The following is a 27,356-nucleotide window of genomic DNA, read 5'->3' as shown; positions in this document are numbered from 1 at the left end:
TGTTACTGCCACAAACAGCTGATTGACGTTTCAAGCACACTGCTTCATCAGAGTAAATTAACATCAGACAAAAGCTGCACAAGTATGTGTGATGTTAATTACGCTGATGAGGAGGCGTCTGCTCGAAACGTCACTCACTTGTTGTTTGTTGTGATAGTACTTTGGGACAAGGAGGTTTCAGTTACTGTTGTCCTGACTTTTCCACATCAAAATACTCAAAATTTCCCACTGGATTAGCAGATTGACAGAAATGTTTCCTACACCAGATGTTTCCAGATGTTTCCTCCATACCTGTGAAACAAGGAGGTGACATGAAGACAGCTCTCTGCCCGTCTCCTCCATCTTGCGGTGACACTCCGTCTGGAGGCTTTCCAGGTGGCGGCAGCGCTTCACCATGGACTTCACCTCTGACTTTATTTTACTGATGTAGAGGCGAGCCACTGTGAACTCCTCCTCGATCACACCAGTGATCTCCATGGGCTGGAGATAAATGAGGCAGAGGGGAGGAGAGATAGTCAGGAGAGCAGCAGAGACGTCTGGTTAAGATTGAGCGGGGATGATTTAAAGACCGTTGGGAAGGTAAAGAGGGAGGGAGCCATCCTGGAAAATATTTCTGCCATTTTGTATGCACATCTATTAAGTTAACAGCATCACTTAGCGGACGCGGTGACTCAGATGCCCTGAAATGAACTGAGGAGGATGAACTATATGTCTGGATATCAAAATTAAGCTAAATATTACAGGCAAGATATATCAGCAGATGTTCCTATAACCTATCCTCAGATGCTATACATAAAGCTTGGTAGTCAAGGCAAACGCATATTCTCAGTATATTATATAATGTATGCTGGGAAATCAGTTTTATATGCTCATCATGATGCCTAAATTTCCACAGATGCCAAATATGTCAAGCTGAATTAGACAGAAACTCGTATAAAATGATGCAGAAGACATTTTAAATGTTCCACTCTGTCTTTGGTTTTAATATTTCACAGTGTGATGAAGCTTTAGTGACGCTTCCTTGGTGCACCCACACCCACAGCTCCATCAGATGAGCTCGACACTCAGCAACACCACCTGTCATGTGTTCCTTTGAATGGATTTTAAACCGGATGGCTTTTTTGCACGTAAATCCTTTATCCATTACTTTCAGTGACTTCCCTGCTGGCTTTCTAATTAGTTTTCACACACTCGATCACAACACAAACAATCACAGTGTTGAGCGTAGGTTATTGTGACAATAAATACACAAAAGATTAGCCTCACAGAGGTTATACTATGCAGGATTTTCCTAAGAAAAGACAAACAATATATAGAGTCATACCTCTCAAACATCACTTACGACCCACTAGAAGTGTGTGGCAGTGTCTGTATCTGCAGTAGAGTGTGACTAGGGCAACATTTTTCTGTTTGAGGGAGTGGTAATCGAGCCTGACCCCGAACTCAACAACAAGTGTTCTGTTTTTATGTCCGAACCCGACTCGAGCCTGACACAGTTAATGTAAGCTGAAGCAATGAGTGTGTGTTATCCTGTAACCTAGTTGTTACCATGGTTACAGCTTGTCAGTTTACCCTGATTGCAGACATTTACAGCCTTGATGACTGTGAAAAGGCCTTGTTCTAGATTTATAATAAAAAACTCTATACATGTATTTTATATCTGTGGTTATGCACGTACTCATACAGAACTGAAGTTACATCCAGGCAGTAACTACTGTGGTGAATCGATGTGACTGAACTCCGCCTGAACCTGAAAATCATTTCAAATTTTTTGTATAAACCCGACAGGTCCCAACAGGTTCGTCTCTGCCTATATCCTTTATTATTTTCTTAGTATTTTGCTGTGTTCGGCATGTTTCTGAGTGTCAGCCTAGAACAAAATGTAGCGAACAGGATACGTCGCTGTCTATATCTGTCTCCTGCGCTCTCAGTCTGCGATAAAGAGCGGCGTGTCTGTTTGACAGTTAAGTGCAAAGGACAAATATACACTCGGAGCAGAGAGGCAGACTGGTCTCAGGATGAAGCCTGCACTTTGGTCGAATTCACACGAAACCTGCATTTTCATCACGTCCATGTTTGTCAGTTATGTTTTGCTACTTTCTCCCTTGAGGACAATTACCTTAAATGGCAAATTACATTTTTTGTGTTGCGAATGATGAACGATGAACGTAGCAAACACAGTAAATGATAGAACATGACTCACGGCTTTTAAATCACATCGGCTTTAAATTAAATTACTTGATAATTTTTAAATCAATTTTTCATTTCAAATGCATTTTTACCCCTCTGTTTTTCATTTCACATACATTTTTATCCCCTCCATTTGTATAATTTGATTTTTGTTACTTTCACCCCCCAGAGGGGAAGAGGCGCCAGCTTTAAATGGTGTTAGAAACAGCAACTGACACATCCTGCACAGTCTGCCTTTAATAATGGATTTTGTAGTGATGTCAGCAGTTACCTAATATTATTTAAAGCATCTGCAACGTGGAAACTCAGTCATAAGTAAATTTGATGGGATGATTTGATTTTTTTAATGTAAATTGCATAAATTGTGCCAAAATAGTTCTGATTTGGATTGAAGGGGAATATGGGGATTCAAATATTTAGGTAGAGAAGTTTGAAACATTGAGAAATATGAAAAATGTCTCACATTTCATCACAGACATCAAGTTTTTTGGTCAAAGACACAATATCCAAATTGAACTTTCTGCCCGACTCACCAGCCTGATGTCTCTGTTTCCGACGATGGTGCTGAACTCACTCAGGTCCTTCATCAGCCCGTTGAGAATCTCTGCGATGCGTTTCCTTTGGTGGCTGCTCACTTCCTGGATACGGGACAGCTCTGCCTCCAAAGCCATGAGGTGAGCCTGCAGGAGGAGAGGAGGGAGACAAGGGAGTGAACACAGACGAAGACGAATGATGAGGAACAAAAGATGAGGGCGAGAGAAATCCCAGGAGAGGGGAAAGAACAGGGGAGTAATCACGGGAGAGACAATTGTACAACAGAGGATTGAAAGAGGGAGGAATTTAGAGTCCTTTGACCTGAGAGCACACACAGCTGCGAGATGTATTTCAACACGTGACCTCATTCTCATCCAAGAAATCCAAACAGCAAAACATAATGGCCGCTAAATTACAAATCAATAAACTGCAGAGATAGGGGTTGATGGCATTGGCGCTGGATGAAAGCATCTGGGAAAGTGAATGATGGACCTCCCTTTATCCTTCTCTGTTTTGTACAGAAGGCAGCGTAGCCGTGATGGCTGGAACACAATTAAACAATTTGGCTTCGATCGATACTCTACAGGTCTGACGAAATACAGAGAAAGTCGGATGGAGCAGTCTGTCTACCTCGGAAGAAAATTCTTTGATCTTACAAAACTGTGCCTCAATTCTTCCACATGATTAACAAGAGCAACACATGAATGAGAGACCTTGAAAACTTTGATGTTGGTCAGGGCCTTAGTCAGGATTTTAGAGAACAAATTACCCCAGTGAAACCCCCCGAGAAGACTTTCGCCAGCCATAAAAACAAAGTTCATTTCTTTACCTTCTCATTACCAAATGCAAGGATAAAATTCAAGGGAGACATGCTAAACCTCTGTTTGTTTGTTTTTTATACATTATTATTTTATTTTTTTTGTAAGGAAACAGGTAAAAGAAAGAAAAGTTATCAAGAAATTATGTCGGTGTCCTCGATTGTAGCTACAGCCTTGTTCTTGTTTTACTTCAGTGTGACCATGAGCACCAACTAAAGTATTAATATTAAATAATCTTTTCCAGCATGAGTCTTTTCCCATCATGGTGTTACACACACTAAACGTGCATCGAAGTCGATCGCCTATTGTCACACAAATAATGTAATGGAGCTCTTTTTAATGCCGTGTTTTAGTTACTGCCCCCGCTGGATCATCAGTCAATTGAAAGCACCATTAACCACCTTCTTTAAATACAGCAGCATTTACTCCTTTATCAACCTCTCCATCTTCATCTCCTTCATTACCTTCCAGCTATGTGATCATTTTCCAGGTCATTTCCCACGTCAAAACATTAACTTAGCAGAAAACGGTTGTAAATAATTAACTGATATCGATTCATTTATGAATAAGTAAGAGGAGAAGAGAATGGAGGTTAAAGTTTTTTTTTATTTGGTTGAAGAAAGATTTATGAAGAGATATCGAAGAGAATTGATGGATGAATATGAATGATGAATGGAGTTAATCATAAAGATAAAAAAAACGGTTTAAGTGGATGGGCGGATAAAAGAGGGTGTTTAAAGGAGCAGCTGAATGTGACAGTGACAGTGAGCGATGGCCTGGCCTCCTGCTGAAGAAGACAGGGGTTTCCACTGAAAGCAGAGATGAAGACAGCTGAGGAGACGGTGGGGTGAAGACAGTGATGAATGTACTCCATTGCACCATTTTTCTAGGTCAATGCTGCCCCGTTTTTACTGTAGATATGGAAAAATTCAAAAATCCCAGCGCTGAACATTAGCATAACAGCTGGGAAGCAGCAAGTGGAGAATTGGTAACAATGAGTCAGAGGGGTGAAGCTGAAAAAGACCCTGAGAAGCTGGAATAATGGGATGTTTTTTACATCCCTGTATGGTTTATTGTATTCAGGTTCACATCCTGTCAGACTGCCAGGCGGCGTCCCTGAGAAGATAACGTGTCGGGTGAGAGGTCGGGGCACGTCCAACTGAAGAAGCCACAGAGAAGGCGAGCTAAGTGAGATGATTGAGGTTTCAGCTGACTTGAGGGGACTAAACTGTGCAGTGAGTAGTTACATTGTCAAAACCTTTCATCAATTTCTGCAGCAGCTTGTGAGAAAGATAGAGAGGGAGGGGAGGACACCGTGGCAGATTGTAAAACGGTGCATGAAATATTGAAGATGTTTTAAGAAGGTGAATAATGGTTCACTCGGTCCAAATAGCCACTCACAGTAACTTTAAATTAAAGACTGACCAGATCTGCCAAAGGCCTTTTTTGTACTTTTATCTCTATTTGGCTTTTTCAAAAGGACTTTCCTGTGCACAAAGATTCAGTCACATACAATCCTTTTAAAATGGCTTTAAAAAAGGCTCTTTTAAGACATGTAATGTATAATTTTATGTATCGCTTGGATGATGAACAGCACCACTGAGGCTTTAACCAACCCTGGGAAGAGCTGCTCCACATATGAACTGTTTCTTGAATTGAGTGATGAATTGCTGTGGTTTTATCTTGTATGTTTTATTTCATTACTACTGTAAATCTGAAATAAAGTTTGAATTGAATTGTAAGAAGAGCTGTACTGTTCACTGACAATCTCATCCCACATTTCAAAGCCCCTGAAAATGTCTGCCTATTTTTCAATAACATTAAATATTCAAGACTAATTAAGCAACAATCCAAATTTAGAATACATCTTTAGATCATTTATTAAGAGTTTTAATTAATTAACAGCTACTCAAAAGTGCAGTCAATCTGCTTCACGCAGACTGTGTTGATGCGGCTTGATTGAAAGTAGTCTGACTCTCAGGAAGTAGGTTTTGGGTATAAGCCCGCCATTGGAGAATTATTGCAGTCAGCATCCCCCTTTACTTTCAAAGCATTCAGAGTCACCACTGAGCAAGAACATATCCAAAAGATGTCAATTCAACGTCTTTGCCAGCGTTGAAAAGACGTCCAGTCGAGAGCCAGTTGTCTTTTTTAGACATCCTGTCAACGTTCGCTATTGATGTCCAAGTGACATCCTTACAGGGTCCAAAGTAAAGTTTTTAGTTTCTTTTCAGCTTCAGCTCAAATTTTGAACCCTGTAAAAAATATCACTGAGACATCAAAAGTGAACATTGAAGAGACGCTCTCCGCTGGACGTCTTTTCAGCATCGTCAAAAGCGTTGATTTGACGTCTTTTGTATATTGTTTTTGCTCAGTGGGAAACAACAAGAACAACAACCACCGAGCAACACGCCAAAAAATGGGATGTTTTTGTCAAAGATTTCAGTTGTACAATCAATCAAGGCCTGCTTGGTTCTTTTGTGGGGATTTAGCCGTTTCAATGCGAGGGCTCGCCCCACCATATGTAAATGTTACACCAAAACATGTGCACAAAAAAGCCAGAGCGTTTGTTTTCCCCTGTACCAGAATGAGAATGGGTTCTGTCAGACCTTTCTCCAAAGCTAAAACGAAGTGTGGACATAGATCTGCCTACACAGGACTAGATTGACAGTGAATGAAAGACAATCCAAATGTCACCAGATTCTCATTAATATGTAGCTAACATCTGATTGGTGCATGGTAGGGCATGACATGACTTTTTCCAGCTGAGCTCTGCCCATTTCAGACCAAAGAAAATAACAGTAAATACAGAAATCTCTAAGTGAAATAACCAAAACTTCATAAAATACTATGTGTCATGGGTATTTTGTTTCGTCATTTCCTGTTTTATTCAGTAGATTATATCCTCATGTGTCGTGCGTTGCTCTCCACTTCCTGACTTTGTTCTTTCTGTTTACACCTGTGTTTCATTTGTTCATTAGCCCTTGTGTATTTAAGTCTGTCTTTTTCCCTCGCTCATTGTCAGTTCGTCTGTTTTCATCCTGCGTTCCTGTGTCTGTTCCCTGCGTTTCTAATTTGCTCCCCATGGCTTATGGTTTGCCTTTTTGTTGCCAGCTTTTGTTTGCTTGCCGTTTGTTGCTTGCATTTTGGATTTTGGACCCGTCTGCCTCTGTGTGTCTATGTTCATGTAGGATTCCAACATTTCTTTCTACAAGTAAGAAATTGACTGAGAAAAAATTTGTTTTTAGGGCATTTAGGTTGTCGTGACTCAGTAAAACATTTTGAAACCAGCACCATTTGAAATTTGAGCTTTTGAGACTTTTCAAAGCCTCCTCAAAAACTAACATGAATACGTCTATACTGATTACAGGAGGTACACAGTCACTGAAAAGAAACCTATTAATAAAAGCAGAACAACATTAATAGTCAGATTTCCCAGGCTTTGCAGATAAACTTTGCAAATACTGATGGCTGTCCTCAACAACAACCTCAAACAAGCTCTGCCGTGAGCACCATCTGAAGTGAATTCATGAAATCACTTTGAAGGCTGACCTTAATCAAGAGAAGTCAGACTTGTCCTCCTGGTAGCCGCAGTTTTTAATATGTATTAGTGTTTATTTGTGGTCATAGTGCAAAACAACCAGCAGCGAGTGAATTCAAAGGTCGAGCTAAAGAAATGCCAGAGCTGGCTGTAATTTGAATAATACTTGTGTGATGTTTTATTGATAACCATCTAGAATGAAAAAAACAAATAGGGTTTGTTTTTATTGCCTTCTCACTTCTCACTCTTCTTATAAATACATTCCTAATACTTTTTCTGACATGGATCTGTTCATGACATTTTATCAGAACTTTCTCTCTAATCTCTTTTTCCCCCGCAGCTCTCTAATTCTACTCATTATCTCTCTAATTGCATTTTGAACAAGTAGTTCAGCATATTCTTGAAAGACAGGGACTTAAATGGAAAGATGGAAAGATCATTTCATACCTACCGAAATGCTCCTATAATGTTCTTTACCACAGCACAGTATATGTCCATGTCTTTTCAGTTGTTGCTAATCCTAGGACAATCATTTACACATCATCTCATCTGCCTCTTTGTTATCTTCTTCACTCTTTCTCTTTTTCCCTGTTCGCCCATTTGTTGATGCAATGTGCTGTATATTCACCTTTATGGCATAAAACTGAGCCTCCAGGAAGCCAAACCTACCATTTTCTTTGCAAGCTCTTCAGCCAGCAGCTTGTTTTGCACGCTCTTCTCCTCCACCTCCAGGCTCTTCTGGTCGTAGTTGACTGCCAGCTCCTCCAGGGCCTGGAGGACTTCTTTCACCTCGGCTTTAGCGGATTCATTCTCCGTCTGCAGCCTGCCAAGCTCAGACTGCACCTTCTCGCTGTCACCCCTGGATGATGCCAGAAGCTGAGGGACACAGAGTTTTAACAGCTGAATGTCAACTGTATAGGAGTGTTGTGTACAACAAGCAGCAGCCTCTTTGTTATTCACAAAGCGAAGCTGCTGTGATGTTATTTTAATAAAACATAATTGTGTGGTTTGTCTTGCTAGTGAAAGATACAGGAGTAATTTAGCAGATAAAACACATTTTAAACATTTGTCTTATCACTTCACACTGTGAGAGCCGACATTATCCTGCTGCAATGGCACTGCAGCATCCCACCGTGGGTCATCTGACTGAATGGATGCCATTAAATATAGATGTTGCTCTACGCAGGGTTCCTGCATGTTTGCACTTTGGCATACATATTCTGTTTGGTCAAATCGATGTAAAACAGTATCACTGTACACAAGCTAAGGCTGGGTAGTTAGCATCATGTCAGCTCAACCCACAGCAGGCCCATTTGGGGATATGAATTAACTAATTTGCAAATGTGGAGTCTTTTACTTTAGCGGTGCCCTACATGCCAAAGCTCGGTTCAGGCTGTTTAGCCCACTGGTTTAGCTGCTGTTATGAATACATGCTGTAAATACTCGTCTAAATTACCTTTTAATGGAGTCTTTTAATTGCTGTTCGTTCCCACTAGTAACATATACTGTAGAGGCAGACAGGACTGTTTACTGTAGTTTGTGTGAGATAAGGGCTGTAAACCATTTTCTTCCAGATAAACGGTCTCTAAATTCACAAAGATGGTGGAGTCATGCTCATTCACAGCATATTCAATCCCATACCAGATCATTACAGAGCATTTGTTTGTTTATCAGCTATGTTACGATGATAGTGTACATGTTTCAGTCCCTCATCAATCTTTGTATTGATCTTTCCCTCCAAACATTTGAGTCTGAGCAGTCACTGAAACCTTTTCTATTTAAACCGCTGTTAACACACAAATACACTCGTGATCAATGATGCTTTGTTTTCCACAAGCTCACTGGCACGTGAAGAGGTTTTTTTTTCTTCTTCTTCTCGTTCATCTCAAGGGCAGGATAATAAACCTCTCACGGCTGAGCTCTATTCAAAGTGTGTGTCTCTGATTTCCTCATTTACAGGTGCTGCTGCTGCCTACTGTGGGCCGTTTAACCAAACTGATGAAAGGATGTAAACCCGAGGTCTTTTACCTCCTCCTGGTCGAGCATCTGCTCCTTCAGCTTCTCAACCATCTGGCTCTGGTGGTTGATCTCATCATCCTTCAGCGACAAACAGACACATGGAATAGAAACAGTTCATTGACGCAGTTATGTATTACACAAACTGGTAAAGTACAGACAACTTGTTTACTTTAGGTTCCATCGTCAATCACAGCGATAATTTTCTAGCTTGCACTTGAGAGATGTGCAGGAGCTTCAATACTATTCAATACAGTACAACCACAAACAAAATCACAGTATATTAATATGGATATGATAAAATAAACTACTTGGATATGATAAACCAAAACCTTTTTTCGAAATCAGGGTTGTGGGAGAAAATATGGTTTATCCTGTTTATAAATACACCTCACATGTAAAAACGGAGCATCCTGCGTCACGTCTGTTATAGACTGAAAACCCCTGCATCGCGCACTACCTTACCTACAATTTAAGTGTCTTTTTTATTAATGTAATTTCCAAGTGCATGCATTTCATTAATCTAAAATGCGTATTTGATGCTTTCATATCTCAAAAATAACAATACATTCACTAACTTTAGTTTAGAGAACGAATTTACCCGTTGGGCCACAGACTTAAAGGAAGTGACAGCTTGAGTCATCCAGAAACGGCAGTAAGTTAGAAATACTGCTGTTTGCTTGCTTTGCTGTATATCTTTAAAAGTTACAGTTCAAATGAAAACAGAAATAAACAAGTTTGCTGATTTCATATATCTCCGAAATGCTTTCCTGGTGTCTCTGCCTTGTTTCCAGTGTGCAGGTTCCCTCCTGTGCTTCTCCCCTGTCTGCTTTCCCTGTAGACCTGCACTGCATCATCCTCGTTAGCCCAGCCCTGCTCCTACTGTTCTTCCCAGCCTATCAGCTCTCCTTTATCCCCTACACATTATCCTCGCCTGTGTTTCTCTGCCACACTCCACCTGCACCTCATCCCCTTCTTAGTTTAGTTTGTATTTAAGTCCAGTCTTTGTCATGTCATCTGTTGTTGAGCTCCTGATCCTGCTGTTCAGTTATCCTGTGGTTTATTTTGACTACACCTTCTGCAAATTATCTGCCTGCCTGCCGTCTCTTGCATTTGGGTCCGTCTTTTTCTGCTCTCAGTGTAACAATCACAGAGAGTCCAATATATGCAAAACCATCGAGCTTACGTTGGACCATTAGTAAGATGCTTGGCAAATAATGTCCATTCTGCTTGAACATAAAGAAGCTACAAGTTCTTAAACCTGAATGCCTCAAACACATTTTCAACCCGGCAGCATAGAAGATCTCTACAGTCACCACAGTCTCAAGCGGGCAACCGAGATAAGTGTCACTAATTCAGTATTCAACCAAATGTGAAATGTGATCACAATCTCCCCTTCTGTTCCTGAGTTATAGCACTGAATAATCAGAAAAGAGTTTTTCAGAACAGTGAAGTTGACCTTTGACCTTTTGGATATAAAATGTCATCACTTCATCATTTTATGCAAGTAGACATTTGTGTGAACCAAATTCCTATCAGTTTGTGTCCAAGTTGAGTAGACGTGGACATTTGTGTCAAGAAATTCCCTCAATCCGTTCTTGTGATCGCATTCACAAGTATGGGACGTACAGACGGACAACCCGAAAACATAATGCCTCCAGCCAAGGCTGTCGCCGGCGCAGAGGCATAAATCCAAATATGGATTTCCCTGTATGGTTTCTGGATATGCCTGCATGTGTGAAAACGTCAAAAGAATTATACATTTTATGTTTCCTCATGCATTGTAGAGGAAATACAACTGTGCCACTGCATTAATGCACAACTGGCTCTGCATATTTTATGGAATATTTGTTGATAAAAGCAAGAATATTCCACATTACAGCATTGTGGAGCACAGTGTACATACATGACGTGTTAGATAAATTACAGCTTTAATGCTTTTCGATGTAGTACATTACTATTTCCCCAGTGACATTTACTCCTAATAGTTGCTAGATTACTCACTAGTATCTGTGTGATCTTGAATTTATTAGCATGAATTATACATGTATGATATGCTCATTGTATCAACGTGTGCATATTATTACAAAAATCTCAGCCACCACGTGAACACGGCTCTTAATTCATGCACACAAATGGTCCTTCCGTTCATCACCTTATCGTCCAGCTGCTTGTAGAGCTTGCGGATCTCCTCCTCATATTTCTGCCGCTCCTCCTCAGAGATGTGAACCACAATGGAGGAGGCGAGTGAGCAAGGGCTGCAGGGGCTGCAGATGTCGAGAATCGGCTCCTCGGACTCGTGAGGCTGCAGGGGGACGACGTCCTCTGATTCTGGAGTCAGGCGCTCTAACACAATATCCTCACCTAAAGATGGGGGAAAAGATTTAATATTTTTAGAGTTGGGCTTATCTCTTGCAAATCCTCTCCTGTGGATTAATGTGCAAAAAATGGATCAGAGGGTTAATCTTCAGCATATATCCTTTCCTTGCATTTAAATCTCAGGTTTGAGATATTTCTGTGCTATAAATAAGTTTCCTGACGCTATGGACTCAGCAGCAGTATAAATGACCAGACCTTTATAACATTAACATGTCAGTTGTCTTGTGCCTAGCTTAGGCTCAAACTCCTCCATTATTTAACAAAGACAAATGCAGCTGAATGCAGAAAAGTGTGAAAATTCACTATGCTAATTGTGCACAAGACGAGTACAGGAGCTTAATGCCACAAAGAACACTGGTCTGATGCTCTTCCTCAGGCAGCATCAGTCAATTTACAGACAAAAGCTTTAGATAAACACTTCAAGGCACAAATCTGTATTTACAATAAAAGCAGGATGTTTACACTACCAGCAAAGAGTATGGTCCTCTCACATAATTATTTGTGACATATTTATGACATAAACAACATTATTCGCAAGGATTAACACACCAACCCTGTTCCCTAGAAGAACATTTATACATTAGTGAATATTTTGCGTAATGGGATACAAACAGAGATTGGGGTTCTGTCTAACAAACTATTAGAACGATCTATAAAAGATCAATTGAGCCCTATTCAAAAATCTTCCAATGAAAGATATTCTACAAAATCACTGCTACTGAAAAACAACTTTACATGTTTTACATTGAACAATCACCATCATGTAGATTTTGTAATGAGAGAGAGGAAGAGCAGCTGCATCATTTTTTTTTTTTTCTATTGTCATGCAAGTCAGTGGACCGATACATCCAACATTGGCTAAAGCCATTAAACTTTAATTTAAAATTTACACCGTTAAATATTATTTTGGGGATTCTGGATGAAAACTGTCCTCAGATATTAAATACAATTATTCAGTTAGGTAAACTATTTGTATTAAAAGCTCAAACAAGAACCAAATTGAATTTTAAAAACATTACATTTCTTTTGGGAAAAATAACTTCTGCAAACCTTTACAAAGAAGCACAACACAATATAAAACTGGAAAAAATATGCTCGAGTGAAGAGTTGAACTATACAAAGATTTAAATATTCTTTATCACTGTAATATGGATTATTATTTTGAATATTTTTGGGATGAACTGGGATTGTCAATTTAATTATATGAACCACCGAAGAGATCCAGCTGTCTTTTTTGTCCTTTTGTGAGGATATATTATGTCATCATATAGTCATGTCTCTGCTCAAGGTGAAGGACAGACTGTACTATCCGTTAAATATTAATAAACGTCTTTTCTTTAAAGTCACTGTAAACTTTTTCTGTATTAAACCAGACCACAATCTTTCCCTAACTTTAACAAAGTGCTGTAAGTGTCTGAATACAGCCATAAAAATGATGAATAGTGCCATAGTCACGACAATGGATATTGTATTGTAAGAAAAAGATGAAAATGAAATGGAACTTTAAGTATCAACATTTTAGAGACTTTTCTGTTCTGTTCTATGTTTGACAGATATTAACAGGAAACATAATGCAGTCAGTGTTACATTTCCTTTCACAAAGTAGTTGTATAGGCACATAATTTGATACTCTATTGTGCTGTATTTACAGATATTATGACATATATAAATATAAATATAATGTCCATTGTGTCAGCATAAACCTCTTGATGCTGCCTGAGGAAGAGGGCTGAGCTTGAAACAACTGCCGGTCCGATTCTGTGTTCTTCGTGGCATTAATGCGTGTATTGGTGCAAATATTTGTTACATTAAATTATCTCACTTTTCCACATCCGAGAGCTCCCCCTACGTTCCCTCTTTGTATTACAACTGCACCGTTTGGGTAGCCTTCTTCTACTGTTTCTTGTGATTGATTTGATTGACATAATGTAGCAGGAGAGGAAGGGATCAATTGGGATCAATTGAGTGCTCTGTCCATTTAAAACAAGGTCAAAGTAATCAATAGTTGAGACAATACACCTAACTGACACCTTTCACTGATTAAGTCTTCTTATCCAGCTGAAGGTGAACAGCTCCCTGGTTAAACGAGACAAAAACCTGAAAACAAGTGAAGGCATGGTATCGGAGATCCACCTCCTGAAGAGACGGGGTGAAATTTACTGTAGGGGACAGCTGGTCCTGTCTTTGGGCCATCCTTGACTAAAGAGTCGGTTAATGTGTTACAAGATGGAGGTCAACAGCATTCGTCCCAGGGAGTTCCTGGCCTGAGGTTGGCAACAATATAGGGAGCAGTGAGAGGGGGAATGGGGGCAACTATGTTGTCAAAATGATCCATTAGGAAATTAAAAGCACTAAATTGTGAGAGAGACACAGAGGAAGAGAGTGGAGGGAGAGATTGTGTGTGAGTGTGTGTGTTTGTTTGTGTGTGAAGGGGAATGAGAGTAGCAGAAGAGGATGAAGCAATAAAAGAAGTCATTTTCACTGATAGGTGTTCAATAAAGACACGTTGGAGCGTTTTTGAAATTCAGGTCAAGCACTGAGGGAATGATCTTCAAGAAAAACAGCGGACAGGACTCATTACATGGCTTGAATGTCAGCCGATCATGACCATTGAGAGCCCTGACATTTGATTTGACCTACAGTCCAGCAGGAGAGGATGTGTGTGTCTGTGCTCGTGTCTTCGCGTGTACTGACACAGGTGAGCACGGGAGAGTGTAAGTTATGACTTTTTTGTAGATGTGCATTAGCCCTCGTCGCTGCGAGGATTACTAAAACATAAGGATTCATAAAACATAAAGCCTCCAGGAGTTCTCTCCTTCAGCAAGAGGGGAGGGGAATCAAATTACACAAAGTGTAAAAGTCTGAATAAAAACAGCCAAAAAGAGATTTTTAAGTGTTTTGGGCCCAAGTCCAGCCAGTCTGTTTGGCTACATTCCTCTCACTTCACCACTGGCATGTATTCAGATAAAATCAAACGAGGTTAAATCTGCACTTACGTGGACTGAAAAATAATGTCTGCAGGCTAGCAGGATGTTAAATTTTCATTCCTCTAAGTAGGTACTCCTCCATGCATGAAAAGAGACTGGTACAGGGAGAAGGATTTTTCTATAGGGTACCATGTCAAGGCTGTGTTCTCTGGACTTGACTCTCAGCACTCTGCAGCTCAAGCTACTGCCTGAAAACACCATGCTTCTTATTTTTTGCTGCAGAGTGGGAAGAAAAAATGACTTAATTTGAAAAATGGTCCTGGTGTACGATCATTATCTGGATGAAATATCATTCATTAGTGTCATTTATTACAGTCATTTTACAAGACAGAGCCTGCAGCCTTGTTAGCAGCTCTGTGAGGCTGTCCTTAGACACTGCTGTGTTTTGAGCTCAGCATGCTAACATGTTTAACCAACAGGCTGATGCTTAGCTGGTAAAATTGGAATAATTTGCTAAATTATTTGTTTTGCAGATATCTTGATCATAAACCAAAATATTAGTCAGACAGAGTGCTTCAGGGATGATTGATTTTTGAAGGCCAACCTGGAAATTAGCATAAACCAGGCATCTCAGACAAAAAGCCTATGGGGTTTTTCAATTGGATTTTGGATCACTGCAGAAAATAATCTCTGTTGCAAACAAAAGTTAACACGTTTCATCAACAAGATAATCTTCATAGAACACAATTTTTATGATTTTTTAAGCATAAATGCAACCACCAGAAGTAAAAAGCTAATGTTAGGCTACAAACAAACTACACCACGATCGCATGACTTATTATTTTCTATTTCTTTTGATTTTCTATCGCTGTTTGGTTAGGTAGAAAAAAAACTTGCTCACTTAGGTGCATATGCCAAAATATGTTTACTTCCTGGTCCAGTTTCTTATTTCATCGCAATACCGCGAGTGGCCACCGGGCAAAATTGGAAACAAGGCTTGGCAGCGCCCTCATATCCAGTTCTATAATACATTCATGGGTCTAGTAGATGAATTTCTGTGCTCACCGTGATGACGTTTAATGTCCCTGACAGCCTCTTTAGTCTAATTTAGCCACTTAGTCCACCTTTTCTAAGACAAGCTTCAAGATTTATTGACATATATATGAAAAGCTCTTAAACTAATTTCCAGGTTTCAGGGCTCATTCCTGCAGCACTGCATTGAAAACCTCACCTGGCCTTGCTAGATGAATTCAGGTATTACACTATATCCTGAGGGTGCACCAAATTTCATGGCAACCCACCCAATAGGTGTCAAGACAACTCACTCAAAATCTTAAATGTCATCCGAATGGTCACGTTAGATTAAAAGCCAGAGGATCACCGAAGTCAGTCTGTACAAAATGTCATGGTAGCTGTGATTTTTCAGTCTGAACCAAAGTAGTGGGCAAACTAAAAATACAAACCTTTTATTATTCTGATGTTAAATACAGAAATGTATGATATTATCAAAATGCCTGAGGGATGATTTTCACAGTTCTTCCCTGGAAGAAGATATTCTGTGTTTTTGTGAGTATTACCATTCCTCCAGCGGTTCAGCTCAGCTTCCAGTCTTTGTACCGTCTCCTTCATTGACCTGTTCTTCTCCTTTTCCTTCTCGTACTTCTTCTTCCACTGCTCTGCTGTGAGCTCCAGGTTCACTGTTACAGTATTTCTAATGGTCTTGGCTCTAATTGGAGGGATGCAGGGAGACGCAGAGAAAGAGCAGGAAAGAGAGGAAGGGAGGGAGACAGTGATAGGGTGAGAGGAAACGATACAGAAAGTGTGAGAGAACAGCAGAGACTAGAGGAACTGTCAACAAGGGTATTTCAGCCCTGGCTGCTCAATGAAAATGGGCTTGCATCTCATTAATTGGTATGCAAATTGGGTTTCTGCCAACTGTGTTTGATGGTGCATGTAGCGAGAAAGAGGTATATGGAGGCGAGAATGAAAATGTGAAAGCGCTTTAGCCTTCTTTAAAGATTTTCACATCAGAAAATAGCAGTCACACAGTTCATAAGAAGACGGAGTACTGTATGCGGCTATAAATTATTGCTCAATTATGACGCAAATAGGCGTCGTCGCCGAGTTGAAACATTCATGATGCTACAGCAGTGCTCAGCTCCGGCTGTGAATTTCACATCAGCGGCTATCACTTAATTTCACACTCCAGTGAGAAACACTGTGTACTTACTCATTTATTCCCTGATATCACCAATACAAACAGAGCTGTCTCAGGTTGTGTCATCACATCAGAATTTAGATAGCACCATATTTGGATAGTGCTGATAACTGAACATCAGGTGGCAACAAAGTTAATGTTGAGCGTAATGGCTAATTTATATGCTGTATCCATGCACTATGTACCCAAACCAACCAACCATAGAATCTATATCTCTGCTGAAAATGCTGCAGCTCCCCCTCAAACTCCTATATCTGAACCCATTTAATCACTTGACATGTTGATAACACTCAAGTATCCAAATAATATTAGTTAAATATCCTGTCATTGTATTTTTGGTGTTATATTGATTTTAAAAGAGAGGTTAACAGTGGTGTTCAGCAGCTAAAGTGCCTGACAGAGGGAGATAAGAGACCAAATTTTCTGCTCAGTAACATACAAGTGTCTGCTGTGGATTCTGTCACTCCCTTTGCTTGGTCATACATTATTTATTTCAGCCATCTCTCATGTCAGTCTCTATTTGAGGAACACATTGGTGGGGGAAAAAAGGCTTGAGATGCATACGGAGGCTTTTTGGGGGAGCTAATTTCCATCTGCGGATTCCCTTGAGTTGACAGAAAGCAATAGGAGTGGAAAGCTGCCAAGCAAACCAAAAGAAATCAAAGATTAGAGAAGATGCTTTTTAAGGAATCCCATCATGATCAGAAATCAAATTGCAACACAAGACCCTGCCGCCTAAGCACGGTGAGGGGTCGTTAAAATTAAAGTAAGAGGCAGTAATATGTGAAAAGCATATCTAAGTTTAGAGGATTTCAGCAGAAAAACATCCCGACAGCAGCAGCTATGCGAGACAGAGATGTGTGTTGTGTTGCAGCCCAGGCCTACTTAGCATTGGTGCAAGTTACCGTTGGCCAAACATCAAGGTAGATTTGGTCTCTGCATCATTGTAGCTGGAGGGAGAGCAACAGATGAACATGGTGGTGCGACAGTTCCCGCCCAGAGAGTCCTGTAAGATGCGAGTCATTTTGCTGTCACGGTACGGCACATGGGATTTCTGCAAGAAGATGAAGAAAAAGACAAAGACATAAAAAAAGACAGATGGAAGAGGATTAAAAGATTGTGGAAGACATTCTGAATTGCTGAACCACCAAGCAAGCGCATGCCTTTCTTTTTAAAAATGAAAAATGGGGTGCTGTGAGCATCAGCACAGAACAAAGACAGAAGAGGTTTCTCTGTTTGCTGCATCATTCACAGTATTACCCTTTTAACCACTGGAATGTCTTCCTCTGCCCTTGCTGAGTGAATAAAGAATGAATGCTGGTAGATTTATGAAAGATTTGTGAGGCATTTACAGCCAGTGAGGCTTACCGTTTTATTAGGAGTTCCCTGAGAGTTAAAAAGATGATAATAAAAGATGGTGAGTGTTTAAATTGCGATGATAAAGCTTGGAAGGACTGTAGAGTGAGCGAATTTACTTGTTGCTTATATGGAAATTAGTAACCAGCTGTAGCAGCATTGGGCATTGTGGGTGAGGGGACAGAAAACTAGCCAGCATGTCACTGCAGTAAAACCAGGATTACAGTCAGCGACATTTTGTTTTTATCTCTAGTGCTAACGATTTTAAAATTCCTGCTTTCTAAAATATCTACTATCATCTAGTGTGTGGTTAGGAAGGAAAAGAATAGGTTAAGTTCAGTTAAATTGTTCAACATTTGGGAAAATATACACAATATTTTTCTCATACTGCTGCAGCACCTCTATTCACCCGCTGTCTGAGCGCTCTGCCTGTCTGCTCTGATTGGTCAGCTCTCACAGGCTTGAGCAGATACCGACCGCTGCATTTCCGCATCACCACTGCTCGTGTTTTTACAACCACAGCCATGCATGGTGGCTGTAAAGTTGTGACATCACAACCTTACAGAAGTCCTGACGGCTTGTTTGGAGGCAGTTTCTGAATACAGGCTGTGTGCATTTCTTTGTGGATTGAGCGTTTTTTTTTATACTTTCACAGTATTTATACAGCACTTAGACCTGCTTTGTATTTAAAGAAGACATGAAAATCTCACTTTCTACAATGTCAGAACTTTAAACTACCATCAGCAGCCTGTTAGCTTAGCTTAGCACAAGGACTGGCAACCATGGGAAACAGATAGCCTGTCTGTGTCCAGGCTAGATAACAAAATCGGCCTACCAGCACCTGTATAGCTCCCAAACACTTTCATACAAAAATCCTACAAAACAGAAATATAAACAGAAAATGGTTAATAAAATGTTTTCCTGGGGATCATGTGCAAGACTATTTCTGAGCAGGTAACAATACCTTCCCGGAGAGAAGGGGTACCAGTGGATGGAGTCGGGCTAGCTGTGACCTGTCTTTTATGCCAAGGTAAGCTAACTGATGATAGCTTATTGACAGCAAAGAGCAGTATTATTTCCTCATCGTAAAGCATAGTTAAAATATATTCAAAGAATAATTATGTAGAAAGTGGCATTTTGTGCGATTTGGCGCCCCTGTCAGCTTTCTGATTGCACCACCACTGTTGTATACACAAATCTCAGCTCTGTAACAATTTGTTAGATGTAATGTAGGCGCTAACTACAAACAAAACTAATCATGTATGTAACGCTGTGATCCTACCCTCTCACTAAAGTTACATAGTGCAGAAACATGTGATGGGGGGCGGAGGGAGTGGCTGAGACACCATTCACCCGATGCTTTAAGGTAGAGTTAGGTTTATAGAGAGACTGGACTGAATCATTGTACTCTGTGATTTGGCTTCGAGTGATTGTTGATGTCATTTGGCACAAAACAAACCCAAGACGTTGAAGACATTTAAGCAGTTCTAATCTAATACGCTCAATTAATTCACTGCAGCTTCGACTCAATCTTGCAAAGCATATTGCTTTGGCAGCAAGTGTGTGGTGCCAGTTTAAAACAAACAAGAGGAAAAGCATTACGCAGTTAGGATACGCAAGAGGCCTGAGCGATAAGAAAGACAGTAGATAATTTTTCTTCCACCTACCGTTCCCTCGGCCAACGCTGAGATGACGTTCCCCAGGGCCGACAGAGACTTGTTGATGTTCTTGGCCTCATCCAGCACTGCTCCCTCTGCACCTGTCTTACTGACCTGACACAGATACACACACACATCGGAGGAATCAGTACGTACAGTACATCATCAGCATTAAAAGTGTTTATTTTGCTGTTATGCTTCGTCTTTTGTAACTGGAAATTCAAAAGAAGGTTCCTGGGAATTGCTGTGTAATTTGGTACTAATTATACGGAAAATGCAGGCAGTATCCAATTAGTACACTTACAATTAATCAATTGTAATTAATTACTAACTTAACAAAGAAAGTATTTTAATCAGTCCACAGCGGATCAGCTAAACATGCAAAAATGTGAAGCCCGTATACAGGCAAGCACACAATTCATCATATCTGGTGAACACACCTTTTAATTAGTTAATAAACAAATAATGAATGAACATTATTTGGGTTAAATGGAGCGGAAGGAATATTCTCTGGAAATCAACAACTGCCTTTTAACGCAACACAACCAAGTTAACTCAAATAACTCTCAGAAATTTGTCTTTGTTTTTCCTTTAATGACCAAAAATTAAATCTTTTTTTCAGAAAACTTCCAAGAAAATTCCCGGCCTGTAAAATGAAGCAATTAAAGTATGTAAAACATGATGAGAAACACTGCGTGTCAACCAGCTTTTGAGACAGTTTATGCAGCACATTTTACTTGAAAGGCACTCCACATTGTGTCATAATAATCGTCACGGGACACAATTATTTACGGCGAGATAATGCAGAGCTTAATTACAGAGGAGAGTTAGTTCTCCTATCAAAGCTTTCTGTGGAGCGCGCACCAGCTTCCCGTTCAGTAGTATTTCATACCAACGTTGAAGGAGTTGTTGGAGCAGAACCATTCCCTTCTTCACCCCTGGAGACGACCAAAACAACTTGCAGTATCAGCACTTAATAGCTACAAACCACGGCCGTCAGCATCTATCCAGACTTTATGGCCATCTACTACTCTAAGCACATACTATTCTATATTTTGCATCAATACTATCAACAATATATTTCACCCGGGGGCCATGGGTCCTGTTCAGCTCTGTCTCTAATGTATTTTCTGTCTGCTCTCCAGAGTATGACCTATGTCCTGGAGACAAATTGTCTCATGGAGGGTGTGATGAGATGAGCTGACTCAGATTTCACCTGAAAGGCTTTGAAACAAGGGAACAGTAAGTTGTCTGTTGCTCGCCTCAGTTTTACCCGTCTTGGCTGAGACCCCTTTCAAAGAGTTTTTGAGACTTTATTATTTCTTGGAAAACAGTATTTTGTCCCTGTCAGTGGAAACAATTGGATTTCTCCAAATGAGCAAACACTAATCGTGATATTGCATCAACAACAGACTAAACCGAGCCCCTCGAAATAAGAATCAGTCCTCAGTCTCTAAGGCAGATTCTTTATAATAATATAGAATTTATAAAAATGCAGCGCAGAGCTGTAAAGTAAGAGTTTTAAAATGCTTTGAGGGTGAAATTCAGCGCTATTATACGTTGTTTATCTGTTTCATTGATGTCAAATTGAGAAGAGGTCCCAGAGTTTATGCATTCTTTTGTTTTAAGTGGAAAACACTCCATTCATCCTACCTTCTCACTACCAGCGAGGTCGACCAGGTACAGCTTCCCACTCAGTTTCTGCTCTGTCTCCACGTTTTCCTGTTTGATGCTTATCAGGAAGATGCTGTGGCTGCGGGAACTGTGCTCATTCATGTCTAAAGAACAATGTGGAGAGGAGAGATGAAACCTCATTATCTCTCGTAGATGGAGTCCTTAAAACCAGATGTTCCAGATGTGCATTTCTCACCTTGGCACCTTAACATTGTTATACTCGAACTGTGAAAAAAATCTGACATAGTGTTCTGACAAGTGTCTGACAGTGTGAGTGTCGGAACATCATGAGGATCAACAGTGTGACTCACTGGTGACAGCAACGTGACGGTTGGCCTTCCCTTCATCTATCACATCCATCACTTCCTCGGGGCTTGTGACAAATCGCTCCGTGCAGCCCTTAGTCAAAGACAGACACGTGCAAACATTCATTTGTGCAGTGAAGAAAACAAACAAACATCTATACAACCATTCACTAACAAACATACTGTTTATGCAAATGAAACTTCCATATGGACAACCCTTCTGCGCAAAGACATTTTAATTCACACAAAGATGACACAAATTTCAGATTTGCTTAATGGAGACATATTATGCTCATTTTTAGGTTCATCATTTTATTTTGGGTTACTTCTAGAATAGGTTTACATGCTTTAATGCTCAAAAAGGCTTCAGTTTTCTTGTACTGCCCAGCACTGCAGCACTGTATTCACCTTCTGTTTTAGCTCTTGTCTCTTTAAGGCTCGATTGAACGATTTAAGAAACATTGAGGACAATGTAATTAGGCCTACACAACTCAACAAAATACTGTTTATAAGAAAAGTGTCCAAATTTGACATATTATGCCTTTAACACAGACCCATAACTCTATCTACGTAATAAAGGCAGAGAAATCAAACTCAATCACGTCAAACTGCTGATGACTCACCTTCACATAAGGGACTCTGTATTTGTCTTCGTGCACTGACAGGTTGGTTTTTGTCACTGGGATGTGAGGGGAGAAAAGGGAGAGAGGTCATGGTCTTACCCAGAGCATCATCTGTTCAGACGTGAGTGTTCAAATGAGCAGCTGCACGTGAATGTGTTTTCTTACTCTTGGCACAACTATAATCAGACCTGACCATGTCATGTATGTGAGTCAGACCTGCAGACTACGTGATGCTCTGGCTGTGAATGTTTTTAATGGAGCTGAACTATTTTTTTCCCCAAAGTCACAGAGAGGTTAACCAGATGCTTTGTCAACGAACAAAGTACTAATTTCTGGCAAAGCCACAAATTGGCCTCAGTGCCTGCATTAGTCATTTCACATTTGAAATCTCGTCAATGATAATTAAATTTCACATGATTGTGGAGGCTGTTTTTTCCTTGAAGACTGTGTGCTTGCGTGTGTCTGCGTTTGTGTGTTGTAGCACCCTCCAGTCACTTTTTCTCTGTGGAAATACCTCCACAGGGCGATGTTCTCTGAGCTGCCTCGATTCATCTCGCTTGTTGTCGACTCTTTTTTTGTTCATGGCTTAAGTGTTCCTCAGCGGCTGTGAACTCCCCTGCATACAGATGGGTGCTTTTACCACTGTCTCTGGCTCAGTTAAAGATGCAATCACAAGGATGCTGCCTACCTCTCCTTGTCCGTGCTTCTCTATGATTTTACACAGTTTATATATCTCAGTGATCAGACTATGAACTGCAGTGTTGTGGTGCATCTGTCTGTTTAATGCGCAAAACCAGAAAGCTTTATTGCCTGAAGCAGAAAAGCATGAAGGAAGGCATCCTGGATGTTTTTTTCATCTACATCAATAAAAACTGTACTCATAACTCAATTATTGCCATGACAACCAAGAGCATATGTTTTGCTTCGAAGGTGTCTATATAAAATCTTTAGACTTAATTTCTTACCCCAAAAACATGCAAACAAGCGTTACTTTTTCCAGCCCTGAGTTATGTTTGCAGTCTTCCTCTCAGGCTGCATACAGTAACACCCTCCTTTAATAAGGCAGATTGGACTTGACTGAGAGGTGAAAAACAGGGCAAAAGAAACCCATAAACTACTGCAACACTACTCTATTCATCCTATTGTGTTCGGGTCATAACTCTAAAGGCCATAACCCTAAAAGCTGTACTTAAACACACCGCAAAGATTGTGACCACAGTCAACAATCTTGTACGTTCTGCCTGTGTAAAAGGAAATACCTCTCTGGGGATATACAAATCGTTGTTATGATTACATGGCATTTTTTGAAACCACTCTCATTAAATCAGAGAGATTTCTGTCATCGACAAGTCACCGCTGATTCTACATGCTCAATCAGCCAAAATATGTGGGTTTTTTTTAGCGTGTTTCCGACCGGTTTCTGCCTGTAAATATCTCAGCAAATCATATGGATGATGTTATAAAGTGTTGTGGTTGAGATCCCGACCTACCGTGCATGGTAGAAAGCGACAAAGATATGTTTTCTATATAAGTTGCCAAAGACAGTAACCACAATGACACAATAGTGGAAGGCGACAAAGACTTTGTGGGTTAAAGTTTTAAAAATAAATTACATCACACAATCACCGCCAGTAAACAGCGGGAGCTGCCTGGCTCTCCCCAGGGACAGACTCTGTTTTTTGGGCAAAGTGTGACGAAGAGTCGGTGAGACAGACAGGATGACAGCGACAGCCCCAACAATGGCTGACGATATGATGAGTCAGGGCCTAAACGCTAACCTTGGAACATAAGACCCTGGGAGAGCAGATATGTAAAACGGGCAAACATACAGTTAATCCTTTGCACCTAGGTGTAGCTATAAGGGTTTGAATTTCTAACTGTGTGCCGCTAGAAACCTGTGCCGTATTCACAAATGTGAGTTGTGTTTTCACTGTTTGCAAGCCTTGTGTTCAGTTCATCAACACACCATCCAGCAGGTCCCGGATTTTATCCATGTAGATCTCAAAGTAGGAGACCTGCAGCAAAAGAAACAAAGATGAGGCAGCTGATCTTTGGAAAACACAGCATAAAGGAAGAGAGAGGATGCAAGGGATGCTCATTGTTCAAATATACACAACGGTGCTGCAGTAATCTGTCCTCCTCTGGGCCTAGCAAGGTATTATCCTCTATTAGAAGACTGTGTACAAGCAAAAAAAAGCACAACAAATACTGCAGGATTATCATGGTTTGTATATCATGATTTATTGATGCTTGGCTGACTCCACTCAGTCCATCCACGTGAGGATTACATCAGTGCACCCGAGCTGAATTCCCACTGAATGTATCAGAGTGTGTATTGAGGAAGGAAATTCCCACCAACCTTTATGTGGAATTCTAGGTTCTCATCCATGGCGAATATATGTTCGAAAATGTCCTCGGAGATCCGGGGGATGATTCCCATTCCCTCGGGATCGTGCAGATTCCCCTACAAGAAGAAAGAGACGAGATAAGAGCATGAGAATGAAGACAGACTGGGATAAATGCTGACCCTGGGATGAATTAAGCAGAGAGGATAGTAAAAGAAAGAAGAGCTGCGAGGCTTTTGACTTGAAAAGGAACAAGGTTGTTTCCCAGAGAGAGTTGTAAAGGAGGTTAGTGGCCACAGAAGGCTGGTAAGGCGAGATAGTGAGCGATGACAGTGATGGAGGGAGATGTACTGTCAGGGCGAGCACAGGAGGAGATACTCTATAAAAAAAGAAGTGTGTGTGTTCATGTGTGAGTGCCACAGCAAGAAGTCTTTTGAATTATTTAGCTGTACTGTACCTCCATGGTGTGTGTTTTTCCAGAGGAGGTCTGACCATAGGCAAAGATAGTCCCATTGTATCCACCAAGTACATCTATAATGGAAAAAAAAACAGAGTGTTAAAGAAAGAAAAAAAGCAAAGAAGGAGACAATGTGGAAATAAAGAACGGCAGAAAAATTGAAAGTCTGACAGCATAACAGATTCCTGCCAGACATGTAGGTAAACAAAATAACAAAACAGCAGACAAAGACAAATATTTTTGACCTTTGCTCCACTGACAGTTCAAACTGCGCCTCAGAGAGCCTGTGTGCACTTAGAATCACATGGTATTCAAGCTTGGTTAGGTGCTGAACGACCTCTGTGACTGCACACAATAAACAACATCTACCTGTAGTGTTAAAGTCACGAGGAGGCACTTGGTGAAGTACCAAGCAAGTATAGATATATTATGCTCTTCATTCCTCCAGTAGGAGCTGCAGTGAAAACAACGTCCAGGTTATAAAAACAGCACATGGCTTGAATGTCATATTGCTGACACAGTCGAATAAACGCCTGTGGTAAAAGTCAAACATGGGGGAAGAAAAACACATCATCCTGAAAGGCCGGCTGCCACAGGTCAACTGACCACAGACTAATCACAAAGTCTCTCAGCTGAAAACATACAGTACCTCCTGCCTCACTCCCCTCGCTCCCCTCTCCTGTGTTGCCTTTCACCCTTTCAGCTCTCAGCTCAGCAACAAGTCTTCCTCTGTGTCTTCATGCTTGTCAAAGAGGCCGTTTACACCTCATGTCAACATCCATCCTGGGTGACTCAATCCCATTTGGACAGCTCTAAGTGCTGGTGTGAATTGAAGTGGTAGCCAAAATGTTCCCAGACTCCCCTTAAAAAAATTGTGCAATTTTGAGAGTTGTTTAATGAGGCGAAGCTTGATGAACTTTGTTGAACAGCTACTGTACAGCAAAGTCTTAATCATTTGTGCATTTTTGTAAATTTGACCAATACATTAAGTTCTTTCGTTCCTCTAAAGAAAGGACTTACTGATCGGTGCATCGCTGCATCGACCTGTCTGCTACTCCTTGTCTACAGTGAGTATGTTTAGCAGCTGTTTGAACGCGCTTTTTCAACTCATTTCACCATTTATGCTACAGTTATGCAAGAAGTAATCTCAATTTTATTCAATTTTATAGTAAACAGTTAACAATATAGGCTACATTTGTGTCGCCTGTGGTGAGAGTCCCCAGACTCCCTTACAAAATCATGCAATTTACAGAATTGTTGAATAAGGAGAAGCTAAATCATTTTTTTTTGTGAATTGGCTATGACAAATTCTTAATCATTCCTGCCTTCTTGTGAATTTGGCATTAAATAAACGACATTAGGTATTGTTCTTTCTTGTAAAAAAAAAAAGTGTCTGTGTCTCCATGTTTATTTGCAAATAGAGCAGGGAAGCGAGGGGTTCACCAGGGTTCACTTTAGCTGGCATGATAAAAAAAACCCTCTGTCATTTGTTCTGTAATAAAATGTCCAAGATATTTAACCTTATTAGCGACCTTAATATTATTATCAGACAATTTGAAGTCAGGGAATTTTTGACATTTGCCCTCTTTAGTCCTACAGTTTAAGACAACACTCTTACTGGCATTGTATTTGATATCACCATACACATATAGCAAGGACCTGCTGAAGAAACTTAAATAGTTTGGTTTTGCATCCGCTTTTAAGACCTTGAGATATTTACTGAGTGAAGCATTTTTTTCTCTCACTGCACAAGCGCTTCATCCAAGTGCTCCCCAGCGCACTACAAGTGATTTCTGCCTGAAAAAGCCAAAAAATATAGAAACAGGCCCTAAGCGGGGCAGGACATTTACAAGCCACATACTGCTGCAACAGTCGTTCTGTTGTTTGGTTTTGACAGCAGTTAAAACAAGATTATGAGTCCAAAATGTCGAAGGTGAAGCAGATATCCCTGGGCCAGTAAATAAAAGATAAATAAAAATATAAGTGGTGCTGCAGCAAGTACCGCAGCTGAGGCAGGACCACAGAAAAGCGTCAATCTCCTGCTCCTCAAGAAATGGAAGATAGAACAACAGCCAAAGAACCAAAGATATTTCAAACCAGAGTGGCAGGAGAAGTTTAACTGGGCAGCTGATCACACCGAGATGTGTCTCCAGCAAAACCATTGTTTACCTGTGGTACAGTGGGCCTAGTGTGCTGCTCTTGTGCCTTGTTTTTGAACTCGAACAAAAATGGAAAGTCACGATTCTGCACCATCCCGGCATGAAAAGGCGCGTGGAATAGACAAAATGTTCTGCACCATTTTTGAGAGGACAGGT

General features: G+C 40.5%; 1 protein-coding gene across 1 annotated transcript in view; it reads right to left on the bottom strand.

Moving 5' to 3' along the window:
- kif5ab (kinesin family member 5A, b) overlaps window positions 1-27,356 on the bottom strand; it is a 66,123-nt gene that overhangs the window by 16,806 nt on the left and 21,961 nt on the right. Inside the window, exons 3-16 of the mRNA XM_073468639.1 lie at window positions 25,042-25,115; window positions 24,599-24,703; window positions 24,206-24,254; window positions 22,240-22,295; window positions 21,623-21,710; window positions 21,291-21,415; window positions 19,647-19,751; window positions 17,529-17,677; window positions 15,983-16,131; window positions 11,255-11,463; window positions 9,112-9,180; window positions 7,753-7,959; window positions 2,724-2,870; window positions 292-480 (exon numbers count right to left, since the gene is read on the bottom strand). Of these exons, the coding sequence (XP_073324740.1) occupies window positions 292-480; window positions 2,724-2,870; window positions 7,753-7,959; window positions 9,112-9,180; window positions 11,255-11,463; window positions 15,983-16,131; window positions 17,529-17,677; window positions 19,647-19,751; window positions 21,291-21,415; window positions 21,623-21,710; window positions 22,240-22,295; window positions 24,206-24,254; window positions 24,599-24,703; window positions 25,042-25,115 (1,721 nt within the window). The remainder of the gene's footprint in view (window positions 1-291; window positions 481-2,723; window positions 2,871-7,752; window positions 7,960-9,111; window positions 9,181-11,254; window positions 11,464-15,982; window positions 16,132-17,528; window positions 17,678-19,646; window positions 19,752-21,290; window positions 21,416-21,622; window positions 21,711-22,239; window positions 22,296-24,205; window positions 24,255-24,598; window positions 24,704-25,041; window positions 25,116-27,356) is intronic.

Source organism: Pagrus major, chromosome 6 (genome assembly GCF_040436345.1).
Source record: "Pagrus major chromosome 6, Pma_NU_1.0".
In the NCBI taxonomy this organism is placed as follows: Eukaryota; Metazoa; Chordata; class Actinopteri; order Spariformes; family Sparidae; genus Pagrus; species Pagrus major.
The sequence above is the reverse complement of the archived record's forward strand: the minus strand, read 5'-3'. Positions and strand labels throughout refer to the sequence as shown.